General features: G+C 37.5%; 1 protein-coding gene across 5 annotated transcripts in view; it reads left to right on the forward strand.

Annotated features, from left to right (window-relative positions):
* Positions 1 to 15,328, forward strand: part of FNDC3A (fibronectin type III domain containing 3A) — a 226,865-nt gene that overhangs the window by 172,726 nt on the left and 38,811 nt on the right. For all 5 annotated transcript variants that reach the window (XM_045377429.3, XM_065533245.2, XM_074022025.1 and 2 more), the window contains 6 exons: positions 3,750 to 3,809; positions 5,135 to 5,273; positions 8,593 to 8,646; positions 10,973 to 11,097; positions 11,911 to 12,085; positions 15,093 to 15,179. In XM_045377429.3, the coding sequence (XP_045233364.2) occupies positions 3,750 to 3,809; positions 5,135 to 5,273; positions 8,593 to 8,646; positions 10,973 to 11,097; positions 11,911 to 12,085; positions 15,093 to 15,179 (640 nt within the window). The remainder of the gene's footprint in view (positions 1 to 3,749; positions 3,810 to 5,134; positions 5,274 to 8,592; positions 8,647 to 10,972; positions 11,098 to 11,910; positions 12,086 to 15,092; positions 15,180 to 15,328) is intronic.

Consider the following 15,328-nt stretch of genomic DNA (forward strand, 5'->3'; position numbering starts at 1 on the left):
GTGTGCCATTTGCTAAAACCACTGGAAAAGCACAGTATTAGGGTGGAAGTGTCCTGACTTTCCAGGTACCGTTTTTCACGGCTTCCCTTAGCTAGGAAAGGGAATTCGCCGACCCCTTGTGCTTCCCGGGTGAGGCTATGCCCCACCCTGCTTTGGCTCACACTCTGGGCTGCACCCACTTTCCAACATGTCCTAGTGAGATGAGAACCCGGTACCTCAGTTGGAAATGCAGAAATCACCCGTCTTCTGCATTGCTCACGCTGGGAGCTGTAGACTGGAGCTGTTCCTATTCGGCCATCTTGGATCAGCCTCCTTAAGGAGAAAGTTTAATCCATTTACCTTAAAGTTACTATTGATATGTGAGGGTGTATTTCTGTCATTTTATTAATTGATATCTGATTGTTATGTTGTTTCATTCTTTTTTTTTTTATTTCTGTAATGGTACATTTGAGTTATTTTTCTTCCTCATTTGTGTGTTTGCTCTATCAGTAAGTTCAGTAATTTTTATACTTTCTTGTGTCTTCATGACAGCAGATATTGTCCCTTTGTTCCAGGTGTAAGACTCCCTTAGGCATTTCTTACAGAACTGCACTAGTCCTGATGCATTCCCTCAGCTTTTGCTTGTCTGGAAAATACCTTTTTTCTCCTTCCTCTATGAAACATAAGTTTGTTGGGTATATATCCTTGGCTGACAGCTGTTTTTCTTTCAGCACTTTGAATATATCATCCCCATTCCCTGCTGGTTTGTAAGATTTCTGCAGAGAAATCCTATTAATCTGATAAGAGTTCCCTTATAGGTGACTAGATGCTTTTCTGTTGCTATCTTTAGAATTTTCTTGGCTTTTTTGCTTTTAACAGTTTGACTATAATTTCATGCAGAAGACTGTTTTGTATTTATATCTGTTTCATATCTGACTCTCCAAGCTTTCTGTGTCTGGATGTCTAAATCTCTTGCTAGACTTGGAAAGTTTTCAGCTATTATTTTGTTAAATAGGTTTTCTAACCCTTTTATTTTCTCTTCACCATTTAGGATACCAAAAATTCAAATATTTGATTGCTTTATAGTGTCCCATATGTCACATAGGCTTTGTTCATTCATTTTTCTTCTTCTTTTTTTTTTTTTCTTGAGATGGAGTTTTGCTCTTGTTGCCCAGTTTGGAGTGCTGTGGCATGAACTCAACTCACTGCAACCTCCGCTTCCCAGGTTGAAGCAATTCTCCTGCCTCAGCCTCCCCAGTAGCTGAGATTACAGATGCTCACCACCACGCCTGGCTAATTTTTTCTATTTTTTAGTAGAAACGGGGTTTTGCCTTGTTAGGGAGGCTGGTCTTGAACTCCTGAGGTGATCCACCCGCCTCGGCCTCCTGAAGTTTATCTTTGTTTCAATGGGTTATTTCAAAAGACCTGTCTTCACGTTCTGAAATTCTTTCATTAGCTGTATCTAGTCCTTTGTTGATGCTTTTGAATGTGTTTTGTATTTCATTTAATGAATTCTTCAGTTCTAGAATTTCTGTTTGGTTCTTTCTTATGATTGTGTTTCTTTGGTAAATTTCTTATATTCTAAATTGTTTTTCTGAATTATTTGTACTGCTTTTCTGGTTTTTCTTATATTTCAGGTGAGCATCTTTAATATCATTATTTCAAATTCATTATCTGGGATTTCTTAAATTTTTGTTTTTGATTAGAATCTGTTGCTGGAGGATTATTATGTTTCTTTGGAGGTGTCCTATTGCCTTGCTTTTTCATATTTCTTCTGTCCTTATGTCAATATCCATGCATCTGGTATAGCAGTCACTTCTTTCAATTTTTTGAGCTTGCTTTCATAGGGGAAGACTTTTTCCTGAAGATGCATCTATAGTGTTGGTTGGGTAGAGCACTTTGGCTTTGATTCAGGGTGCATGCGAAAGTATAGTCTTCATATATCTTCTGCTGTAAACAGTGTTATGGTGTCTGTGATTTCCACAGTGGCTTAGGATACAGTTGTTAGTGGAGGCTGTAGTGAAGTTTTGCTGGGGATGGGGATGTGAGGTGAGCCTGTCCTCGGGCCTCAGTGGTGGCAGCAGCAGGCCCAAGCCTACCTGTCCTTGGGCCCCCAGGTGTTGTACATGAGTACCAGTGTTAGCAAATCCAGGCATTCTGATTCTTGGGCCTCTAGGCAGCTGCTTGCTCAGGTGCTAGTAGTGGCAGCAGTGGGCCAGGCAGGTGGGCAGGTGGGTTCTTGGGCCTCTGGGAAGCTGATATAGCTTGGGTAATGGCATTAGGACTAACCTCTGGGTTCCAAGTAGTCCATGCTGATGTCGGTGGTGACTGTGACAGGCTGGGCAAGCCAGTCCCCAGGTCCACAGGTGGTACATGCAGATGGATACCTGCTGCAGTGATTAAAGGCAGGTTGGGTGGGCTCAATCTCAGGCCACCAGGAGGAGTGCTCAGGTGTGGCACGGGTGATGGACTGGGCTGGGTAGTCCCCAGGCCTCCCAGACAGTGTGCTCAAACACTGGGGGCACAGAACCAAGACCTGTCTTCAGGCCCTCCAGTGTTGTTTGTAGGTGCTAACTGTGTTGGCAGGGTAGGGATGACCCCCAGGCCCAAGGAAGAATCCTCAGGTGAAGGCGGCAGTGGCTACGCTGCAGACCTGCTACTAGGGAGGGGTTTTAGTGGCAACAGCTGTATGCAGGCAGCTAGGGAATACCCACTTCACTTGTGCTTTGGCCCCAGCTGCAGCAGCCCACAGCTGCAGTTGCTGCAGACAGGAAGTTTTTCGTTGGAGTGCACAAAGATGTGCAGCAGCTTTGCTGCTGGGGGCAGCAGGTTCTTTGCCAATGGCTCAAGCTTTAGTCCTGAAAGCAGCAACCAGTCACAGTGGTGGCCTGTGGGTAGGGAATGTCAGTGGGACTCCAGACATGTGGAGATGTGGGGACTGTAGGGCCCGTGGGCAGGATGCAGTCTGTTGGGGGTTGTGCTCTCAATGATACCTTGTTCTAGCTGCTTAGGGTTTGGGAGGTGTATAGGACCCAGCGTAAGCTCCCTCTCTTGAGCAATGCCTTGCATGACTCCAGGCATCTCCCTGTGTTAGTTGCAGCCCACAGGGGTCTAGGGTCTTTCCCATGACTAGAATACAGGAGTCCACGATGGGAATGTGGACCACTGGGGGTCACTTACTTACCCTTTCCCCACACTGGAGAACCTTTCTAGGCTCGCAGCTGATTGCAACCTAGCAGGCTTACTTCCCTCTCCTTCCTTGTTTTACATGTTTCCAGTCACTCCTGCTTAATTCCAGTGTTCTCTCTTAGGTGATCTGTTCAAAGTGTAACATTTTAAATGAAGTTCCACATTATTTTCTAATAAAATAAAATAGTGGCAGACTCCTTGTAAAAAATTGGCAATTTTTCTTTCAACAGTACATCTTTTATTTATTTTAACTATGCAAAATGGATTTTTAAATAATTGATAATGGTTTTGTTTCTTCAGTAAACTAAATATCTTCCTTAACTCCACTCCAAAAAAAAGTCTGGCTCACTCAGCGGATTTGCTTAGCACTACCTTCTGTTTTACAGTAGTATGCAGGTACACATGTAAGGTTGGTACATATCCTAGCTGCCAAATTCCATATTAGTGGAATCTGAATCCAGTTACAGTTGGTAAAGAAAGAAGTAGTTTCATAAAATACTCTAAACTATAGTGTATATAATGTACATCGTTTGAAAATGCTTTGTTTACCAGACATTGAAATACTACCCTTTTTTCCCCAGAGGAGAAGAGACAAATATCACTTTAAATGATCTCAAGCCAGCCACGGATTACCATGCAAAGTAAGGAATTCCTACAGATTGCCTCTATATGATACAGCATAAAGATTTTTTTTTTTAATAATTATTTTTTTAAAAAATCTATTATATGATTTAAACATTAATTTCGGATTAAAAGCAGACTTTGTGGGCTGGTCGCAGTGCACCCATAATCCCAGCAACTTTGGGTGGGCAAGAAGGGAGGATTTCTTGAGCCCAGGAGTTTGAGACCAGTCTGAGCGACATAGTGAGACCCCATCTCGACAAAAAAATCCAAAAAGTAGCCAAGCATGGTGATGCAGGCCTATGGCATCAGCTACTCAGAAGGCTGAGGTAGGAGGATTGCTTGAGCCCAGGAGGTTAAGACTGCAGTGAGCCGTGATTGTGCCATTGTATTCCAGCCTGGGCTACAGAGTGAGACCTTGTCTCAAAAAAAAAAAAAAAAATTTCCAGACTTCAATTTTTCTGTTGGTAAAATTATCAAAATTTTTCAACAAACAAAAACATTTAACTCATGTTACAGTGAAGGGCTAGAATTTTGGGTTTGGAATGAATTTGTAGAATATGTCTGTAGCATCTAGTTTGGCACTGGAAATTTGTCCCAGCTTTTGGAATTTTTATAAAATAATTATAAATTCTTCGTTTACACACATATTTTTACTACATCCTATTTTAGGGTTCGGGATACAAGACTCTAGAATTTCATAACATTTAATAGGAAGAACTTAGATAATGTTTTACTCTATGCAGTTCTTCTAGTGTAATTTACTAAAATTTCATAGACTCTAGGGCTTACCCAATTGAAGCCTAATATAACACATTTAGTTAATTACCCCCATTTTTAAAAAGAGTGTATGTGGTTGGAATTATTTCTGCTAAAGTACTAAGTGTTCAAGTGTACTTCCTATGGATATATTCAAAGTATTGTCCAACCTAATATTTTTCAAACTGTAGATTGTAGTCACATTTAGTCATGAATTTAATTTTGTACATTATATTCAGCATTTTTTTTTAAAGAAATAGAATCAAATAGGACAGAAAGCATCAGTGTATTCCCCATAGTTGAGAACATTGTTTCAGGAATTTTTTTTGCGTGTGTGTGTAAATACACATATATGCACACTCACAGTTATATCACAATTTAAAATTATTTCTTTGGGTTGCAGCAAAAAAGAAAAAAAAAACTTGTCCTTTTTTTTGGAAGGGTCACCTTTTACTTCTGATAGTCATATTTTCTTGAAAGAACTTTTAGTGGACACCTTCCGAATCTGCAAATACTTAAAGGTGACACTATTGAAAATAGGATACAGTGATTCTGAAAGGTAAAACTATTTATTTTATCACCATAGAGTCCAGGCAGAATATAATTCTATAAAAGGAACTCCTTCAGAAGGTGAAATCTTTACCACCCTGAGCTGTGAACCTGATATACCTAATCCACCAAGGATAGCCAATCGGACCAAAAATTCACTCACTTTGCAATGGAAGGTAAGAATATTCTTTAGGGTGTTTCCAACTGGATGTGTGTTTCTTTGTTTCCCCAGGTAGTATTAAGTTTCAGTTGTTTCTGGAGACAAAGAGCTCTCATTTGTTCCTGGTCTTTACATAAAAAGACATAAATGCCTATTTAATGTATCTTAAAATAGCACTGTTACTGGTTTTTCTTACTATATGTAAATATAGCAAAAACGATTGATTTGTAATTAACAGTGCTTATTACATTGCACATGTGATGGCATTGAGATTCACAACAGTGATTCTTAACCCATTACTCCTTTTTGTAATACTTTGTCATGATGCCTTTATATCCCGAGTTGTATTGTAAAATTAGATTTATAATAGCTGTACTCATAGATCAATATGCTGCCTAAAAGGAGGAATAAAGTTATTCTCAATAGAAAAGTATATATTTTAATTTATAAATGTTTGGTCCCAGCTACACAAGAAGATACAATGAAGTAGACAGATGCCATACATAGAATTAGTCATTCAAATACCACAGACAGCATTGTCACTGATTATGTGATTTTCTGAAATAGTGTGGACTCGGTAAATTTCTGAACAAATTAAATGCAGTTTTTCCCAAATTGTGCAGTTATTGCATTTTGAGAAACTTGGTGTCTGTTAAAACCATACAAAAAATACTTTATAAAATGGGATTTGGTTCTTCAATTCTGATAGATATTTGAAAGTCCTAGAGGAATAGAACAATTCCTCATCGTACTGATTATCCCCCATTCTGTGGGGCTATTAGGGCTCTTGATCTTCACCCCATAACCACCAGACTCTCCCTTCCTGCATTATTGTGATCAGGTCAGAAATAGCCCCCACAAAATTTCAAAACATCCCTTAGAATGGGGTACCAATCCTGTTAGTATTGGTTTGCAGTGAGATGTAACTATTCCTCTTGATTTAATTATCTGTCCTTGCGTCGAGAGCAAGCTCAGGGCTAGCCTTACTTTTGAAAGCTTTTAAAAATGTGGGGCTTACTACTTGTTCTGTAGCTTGTTAGTTTCTAGTTCTTCTGAGGATATTAGATACTTTTGTAGTCAAAAAGTACTATTAACACATGTAAGTCAAGCAGCTGTGTATATATACATATATTCATGTGTGATAAAAAAGTATGACTAATTTTATTTCATGTCACTTACAGTAGTATTTTATTTGTGAATATGCTCAGACCCTTTCCTTTGGTAGAGCAGTTGAGGTAGCAACCCATTGTTCTTTATATAGGTTAAAGATTTCTGTAGGTAACTGTTCTTTATTTCAATGATAATTAAAATACAATTTTAAAATGTCTGCCTTTAACAGTATCCTAACATCCCTATATAAGATGTAGGCAGTGGTACCTCAGATTACCCACACAGGTTTCCCAGGCTTGAACCCTTCCAGAAATGGCCCTATGTACACACACAATAATCAACATGGTTGGAAAAAGATATTGTCACTGTTGTTGGAGGATGGTATTATATACCTCAGAGTCGGGAGGATTAAACAGGTAGCATCTAAATAGCCCAAGGTGTAATGTCTAGAACATAATGAGCATAATAACTATTGTTATTTAATATTAAAAACGAAGAAAAGTCACTAAGAGTAGTTTAGTGACTTGAATAGCTGGTCTTTTGACTGCTACCTCACCTAATCTAAAAGCATTCCTATGGGAGTTAACATGGGAGGCAGCAGTTGAGAGAGGTATCTTATTAACTGACTTTGTTTAGAATTGCCAGAGCATGGTGATAACAAAAAGCTCACTAAAGATGATCTTTTTCTGTTTATTGCCAGTTCCCCCAGGCAGACTATGTGCTTCTCAGCCCCTAGAATACTGGGTAGGAACACTGATTTTGTGGGCAGGTAGAACAAATTCAGTTCTGCTCTACTTTTAACGATTTTGTGATCTGGGACAATTTATTTGGTTCTTTGAAGCCCTCATTTCCTCTTTTGTAAAGTTCAGGTAATAGTACTTCATAGAGTTGATCTGAGGACTAAATGAGATAAGGTAAAAAAAAAAAAAAACACTTTACACTTAATAGTATCCGCTCTAACTTGGAGAAAAGCTAGAGCTTCAGTCTCAGGTTAAGGTGGACATTTTAATAGCCTCACTTTTGGAAAAGAGAAAAATTAATCAAGTAAATGTGAGAGACCTCAGCAACTAGACTAGAGCAGTCTGGAGTCATTAACAGTTGGAAAATGTCTTTTTATATCCCTCACTTCCTGCTGAGACTTTTGATCTCTCTCTTTGGATTCTCTTCCTCTACATCAGAAGAGTTGGAGTTTCCCAAAGATTCTTTCTCTGCCCCGTTCACATTATATTCATTTTTAACTGCCACTGCAGTTTGCCAGTCAGTGAGATATTACCCTAACTTAACAAGCAAATTCTGGCCATGCTAACCAGTTTTAAATTATAATTTAAAAAAAAAATTAATATTGTAAGATCTGTATTAGTGTTTAACAAATAATTTAGACCTCTGTGTTCGTCTGTATTAAAAACTTAATGATCCTTGATTGCCATTTACATAGTTAGCAATATTATGTAAAAACTGGAAAGAGTTCGTAAAACATCATTTCAGAAATTAAAATGGTAGAATTTTGACCAGAGTCTTAAAGTCAATTGTCTGCAAATATATGGAGTTATAATAAGAATAGGGGTGATCATTTGTTCTGCAAAGAGGAAATGGGCTGAAATTGTAGAAAGAAAATTCAGATGGAAGTAAGGTTGAAATTCATGATTTTTAGAATGATTAAATACTGAAATAAAATGCCAAGGGAACTGCATTCTTTTACACCTAAAATATTAACAGATTGCTAAGTCAATAGTCTCAGGTAACCAGCACAGTCAGTCTAGAAACGAGAACCGAGACACTGCCCTCCCAGAGCTTCTTTCAGCACCCTGGTTCTTCACTCTTTGGTATTTTATACAATATTCCATTTATTTTGTAAGGTGAGTTTTAATACAAATGACAGGATCAGTCCTACAAACTTAAAGCTGATAAAACTCTCTGGAAGGAAAGCAAAATGTTTTTTTTTAAAGACTTTTTCAAGTTATTAATAGTTCTTGCTAAAAGAGATTTTTCAGTGTTCAGGAAGACTTGAGTAGCTTCTTGCTTTCTTTCCCTATATTTCTTTCCTTAAATTTGAAAGGATTATAGGGTATATAATATATATATTTTTGTATTTTCATGAACATTTTCCCAGAACCAAGTCACAGAGAACATCTGCCACATAAGCTAGATCCTTATATTAGATCATCACAGTATCATTTATGAATGTACTAATTTGTTTTCATTTTGTTTTTTGATGTTGGTTTTAGGCACCTAGTGACAATGGTTCTAAAATCCAAAACTTTGTATTAGAATGGGATGAAGTAAGTAAATTGAATCTTTTTAAATGGTTAACATTATGTGCGTATCTTCAGGCAGAAATAACTTTTTCATTTATTTTAATCAAGTACATTCTTCTGTCAAAAAAAGTATGAATGATTTTGTGTGGTGCATGAGTGGATTGATGGTTTTTTTAGAAAACATTCCTGACTTCCCTATTTTCAACTAAATCACCATCAAAATTATTATTTAGGTAACTACCTTGATAAAGGAACTTTTTTTCATATCAGCCTTAAAGGCAAGTGTATTCCTTTTCCTACAGCTGCTATAACAAATTACCCCAAACCTGATATTAAAACAGTACATTTTTCTCTTACTGTTCTGAATGTTCAGAAATCCAAAATGAGTTTCTCTGGGACAAAATCAAGGTGTCAGCATGGCCAGGCTCTCTCCAGCAACTTTAGAGGAGAATCTGTTTCCTTGCCTTGACAAGCTTCTGTAGGCTGTCATTACTTGGTTCATGGCCACATCATATTGCCTTTTCTCCCCTTGTTTCCATCATCACATCACCTTCTTCCTCCTCTGTCTTCGAACCTCTTTGTCTTCCTTTTTTAGGAACACTTAAGATTCCATGTAGGGTCTATTCAGATAATCCAGGATGAGCTCCCATCTCGAGATTCTTAGTCACATTGTACGGTTCCTCCTACCATATAAGGTCATATTCACAGGTTCAGGGGATTGGGACCTGGATATTCATGGTGGCCATTACTCAGCCAACCACAGCAAGCATACTGGACTTCGTTGTTTAGTACAGGGGCGTCCAATCTTTTGGCTTTCTTGGGCCACACAAAATACTAGATTTGTTCAAAGGTAGTTGCTGTTTTTGCCGTTAAAAGTAATGGCAAAAACAGCAGTTACTTTTGCACCAACCTACGTTAACACTAACAATAATAGCTAATGAGCTTTTGAAAAATCACAAAAATATCTCATAATATTTTCAGGAAGTTAACAAATTTGTGTTGGGCCACATTTAAAGCTGTCCTGGGCCGCATGTGGCCCTTGGGCCGCAGGTTGGACAAGCCTGGTTTAGTACATTGTTTTTATTATCAGTTACTATGTTCTCTCTTGCCCTGTGGCTTGTACCAAGCTAAGAAGAGGGGCCAGAGGGAGTGGAAGAAATTCCATTGATAAGTTGGGAATCTGGCAGTATATTAAAAGAACAATAAAGCACAACCAAGTAGATTTTATTCCAGAAATTCTAAGATAATTTAGAATTAGAAAACCTATTAACATATCACATTAATTTAGAAGAAAACTATATTATCTTGATAAATTAAGGAAGAGTATTTGATTACCATTCATCTGAGTTAAAACTCAAAGCAGATTAGGAATAGAAAGGTAATTTCTTATTTGATAGTTATTTTTGTACCATCACTAAACAAATAAAGGCATTTTTATGCAACGCTGAAATAAGTCAAGATTGCCAATTATCCCTACCTTTATTTAACATTCTTTCAGAAGTTATTCTTAAGGCAGTATGACTTGAAACCAAAGCAAAAAGTACAGTCATGGGTCTGGCTTGGGGGCAAAACTGTCATTATTTAGAGATGATACGATTTTCTACTTAGAAACTCAGTTGAATCCACTAAACAAGCATTCAGTAAAGCAGTCAAGGACAGTCTACAGGTTTTCTTTGAAGCAGAAGTCACCCTAACTACCCTTTCATCTCTAGCAACACAATAAAGAAAAATGGGTGGTGAATGTGAAACTTACCCGTTTTATTTAGCACTCTAAATTTCTAAAACTCTTTAGTTGTCCTGACTTTTCTCTCTCCCTCTTATTGCCTGTAATTGGGCTGTGCTCTCTGCTAGAACTTTTTCAGTGTTAGTCTAAGCAGTAGAAGCTCCAAAAGTTTTATTTTAAAGAAGTTTATGAGCTATCTAGTTGGAAGTTTGGGCATGGGTAAGGACCTTTTCTTAAAACTGTTCACTTAGAGCTTTCCATAGGTTGAAAAAAACTGCCAGTTGACCCTGTCAAAGATCATCACCCCATTTCTACCACTGATAGTCTTCCATGGAGATTGTAGGGGCCATACCTTCAGAGTTTTCTTTATTAAAACCAGAGATTTGACATGGGCTAAAAGAGAGTGCTTAATTCAAGAAGCTATACAAAGATACCTGCTTTCTGGTGTTTTAATTCTGTGTTTGATGATCTATATCATGTAAAAGATGTGCTGTATCTCAGCCTTCTCTTGAGATCCATGGCTTTTAGTATACACTTGCTAATATGTAACTGTCAAGAAGGAATTGATGTGGATTTATCTTTTTGCAGTAATGTACATGATACATAATAATCAGCCATTTCTTGTAGGGAAAAGGAAATGGAGAATTTTGTCAGTGTTACATGGGCTCACAGAAACAATTTAAAATTACTAAACTGTCACCAGCAATGGGCTGTAAATTCAGACTGTCGGCCAGAAATGACTATGGTACAAGGTAAGGTGTATTTTATAAAAGAATGTAAATATTTTTAGATTATCAAGTCAACTTCAATTGTATAATTAATTACTGTCCAAATTATTCATTAAAAATTCTGTTTAGTTTATCTCTTTGTTGATATGGTTAAGATGTGTTCACCAGTCTAGCAAAAGCTCTGAGAGAGTTATCTTAGTTACATAGGAACCACAGGAAAGATTAAACTTACAACTTTCCAAGATTTTCCGATATAAATTAGATTTTTATATGTGACAAAGAAATTTTTCTTTTGCTCCTCAGCATATGTAATTTCAATATTTTGTTTAAAGTCAGGCGAATTGTAAGAACATCTAAAATACCCAATTTAAATAGAAAGGCCAAGTATCTTTCAAGAGTCATTAAAATTATTTTTGATCTAGAGATAGCGCTGCTCACCTTAGGGGCAGGTGCATTTAATTACACAACTGAGAACTTACATTTTCTATTTTATATAAATGGCATTGTATGAAAGTGTGTTTAAAAGTTACAACATTTACACCAGTACGTGAGTGTTATTGTTTCCATAAGGTAATATATATATTTTTTCATTGACTGGACAAATTATGATATAAAGGCTTACAAATCTGAACAAAACTGCATTTTTAGTAGAACACTAATTCACTGTTTGGTATCTGACCTGGTTATCATAAAGAGATCAAACCCAAGATATATTATTTGTATTATAATTCATTATCAAAAATTGTCATTTTCAAAAAAAATTACATCTGTTACAAACTTGTTCTTTCACTGTAAAAATAACTTTTTCACACCTTTTAAAACCATTTGTTTCAACAGTGGTTTTAGTGAAGAAGTCTTATATTACACTTCAGGCTGTGCTCCTTCTATGCCAGCAAGTCCTGTGTTAACAAAGGCTGGAATTACTTGGTTATCCTTACAGTGGAGTAAGCCTTCAGGAACACCATCAGATGAAGGAATTTCTTACATTTTAGAGATGGAGGAAGAAACTTCAGTAAGTGCAAATATGGATTTTAAATAGTGTATTTAAAACATTCTCAGCTTAAGGAGATTTTGGGCCGAGGTGATGGGGTTTTCTAAATATACAATCATGTCATCTGCAAACAGAGACAATTTGACTTCCTCTCTTCCTATATGAATACACTTTATTTCTTTCTCTTGCCTAATTGACCTGACCAGAACTTCCAATACTATGTTGAATAGGAGAAGAGGGCATTCTTGTCTTGTGCTGGTTTTCAAAGAGAATGCTTCAAGCTTTTCCCCATTCAGTATATTAGCTGTGGGTTTGTCATAAATAGCTCTTATTATTTTGAGCTACATTCCATCAATACCTAGTTTATTGAGAGTTTCTGGCATGAAGGGGTATTGAATTTTATCAAAGACCTTTTCTGCGTCTATTGAGATAATCATGTGGTTTTTGTCATTGGTTCTGTTTATGTGATGGATTATGTTTATTGATTTGTGTATGCTGAACCAGCCTTGCATTCCTAGGGATGAAGCCAACTTGATCATGGTGGATAAGCTTTTTGATGTGCTGCTGGATTCGATTTGCCAGTATTTTATTGAGGATTTTCACATTGATGTTCATCAGGCATATCAGCCTGAAATTTTCATTTTTTGTTGTGACTGCCAGGTTTTGGTATCAGGATGATGCTGGCCTCATAAAATGAGTTAGAGAGGAGTCCGTCTTTTTATATTGTTTGGAATAGTTTCAGAAGGAATGGTAACGGCACCTCTTTGTACCTCTGGTAGAATTTAGCTGTGAATCCATCTGGTCCTGGGCTTTTTTTGGTTGGTAGGCTATGCTGGAAACCATCATTCTCAACAAACTAACACAGGAACAGAAAACCAAACACTGCATGTTCTCACTCATAAGTGGGAATTGAACAATGAGAACGCATGGACACAGGGAGGGGAACATCACACAGCGGGGCCTGTTGCGGGGTAGGGGGGTAGGGGAGGGATAGCATTAGGAGAAATATCTAATGTAAATGATGGGTTGATGGGTGCAACACACCACCATGACACATGTATACCTATGTAACAAACCTGCATGTTCTGCACATGTATCCCAGAACTTAAAGTATAATTTTTTTTTAAATCAGAAAAAAAAACCATTTTAGTGTGGCATTAATCCTAATACAATAAATATTGCCACAGTAATTAGCTCATTTCCCAGTCCTTTGAAGCCTTGGCTTGTTACTGTTTGGAAGAGGTTAGGCATGATGAAGAACTCAGTCTTTTTTTTCTTTTGCGACAAGGTCTTGCTCTGTAGCCCGGGCTGGAGTGCAGTGGCACAATCTCGGTTCACTTCGACCTTGAACTCCTGGGTTCAAGCAATCCTTTCACCTCAGCCTTTCAAGTAGATGGGACTACAGGCACATGCCACCATGTGCCTGTATTTTAATTTTAAAATAAAAAATTTTTATTTTTTGTAGAGACAGAGTTTCGCTATGTTGCCTAGGCTGGTCTCGCACTCCTAGGCTCAAGTGGTCCTCCCACCTCGTCCTCCTAAAGTGCTGGGATTACAGACTTGAGCCACTGTGCCCAGCCTGAAAACTCTGTATTTTCTTTTGATGTGAAAGAGGTTTTGTTTTGTTTGTGTGTGTATATATATGTCTGTCTGTGCTTTGGAACCACATAGGCTACACTTTAACTATATCTGTTTTAGGGAAATTATGGGGAGGGGAAGATCACAGCCTTCTTGACTAAGCAGCTCTAAAAGATGAAGAAATATGTGTCTGCCTTTCTCTAAATGTATTTATACACTGCTTCCCAAAGTATCACAGAAGATTTTTAAAGTTTCCTGTGAAACTGTGGTGCAGCCTGAATCTAGTTACGTATCACTCACATCCTGTTACCTAGAGCCTAGCTGACCAGAAGTTAGGGTGTATTCTACTGTTAAATCTATATACAGTTCATAGATTTTCAGAGCTACTTTGAAGGAATATAGGTAAAAAATAGCACTGGTCCACCCCTAAGTATATACCCAAAAGAATTGAAAACACGTGTTCATACAAAAAACTAGTACACAAATGTTCATAGCAGCATTATTCGTAATAGTCAAAAAGTGGAAACAACCCAAATATCCATCAACAGATAGATGAATAAACAAAATGTGGTGTATCCATACAATGGAATATTTTTCAGCCATAAAAAGAGTACCGGTATATGCCACAACATGAATCAACCTTGAAAACATTATGCTAAATAAAAGAGCCCAGTTACAAAAGACTACATATTATATGATTCCATTTACATGGATATAGACAATTCCATAGAAACAGGAAGTATGTTAGTAGATAGGAGGAGGAGGGAAGTGACTGCTACCCAAAAAAGGACAGGCTTTTTCTGAAATTAGAAATTAGGTGAGGGTTGCACAACTTTGTGAATACACTATAAGCCATTAGATTTTATACTTTGAAATGGTGAATTTTACAGCATATGAATTATATCTCAATTTTTTTAAATTCAAGAAATGATAACGTTTGGAAAGTTTGTAAAGCATTGTCACTGGTGCTGGACATAGCAATCCCAAATCTAAGTGACATCCTCACCTGCCAGCACAGCTAACCCTTCAATTATTTACTTAAACAACTATATGTTAAGGGCAAGTTAAATATGTTAACTACTTACAGTTCTGTTCAGCTCTTGCACGATGTCTCTGGGAAATCTCTGTTCTTGGGATAGCTTACTGATGGTGAAGTTACCATTGGCTCCAACGCTAACCTCTCTTCCCTCAACACAAAGATCGTCTTCTCTTGGCTACTATATTTACTGAGACTAAGTGGTCTGCTTCATCTTCCACCAAATGTTCAATAAGCATTTCCGGGTCTACCCACTGAAGACAGAAGCATCAAGGTGAGGATTCCACTCAACAGAGCTTTAGTCATATTGCACATAGTAGAAGATGAAGAGAAACCTGGGTCTTTTTACATATTCATTATTGCCCATATTTCTATTGTTAGACATCGAATGAAGACTTTGTTTTCCTTTTCCAGGGATATGGTTTTAAGCCTAAATATGACGGAGAAGATCTTGCTTACACAGTGAAAAATCTCAGACGTAGTACTAAGTATAAATTTAAGGTAAGCTTTGAAAACCCTTAAAAGATTTGTTCCTTGTTCCTATTCTTACTGGCACGTTGGGGTTCTTTGTTTTCTGTTTGTTGTTTGTTTGTTTTTTGAGACAGGCTCTTACTCTGTCACCCAGGCTGCTGCAGTGGCACAATCATGGC

Source organism: Macaca fascicularis, chromosome 17, assembly GCF_037993035.2.
Source record: "Macaca fascicularis isolate 582-1 chromosome 17, T2T-MFA8v1.1".
Taxonomy (NCBI): Eukaryota; Metazoa; Chordata; class Mammalia; order Primates; family Cercopithecidae; genus Macaca; species Macaca fascicularis.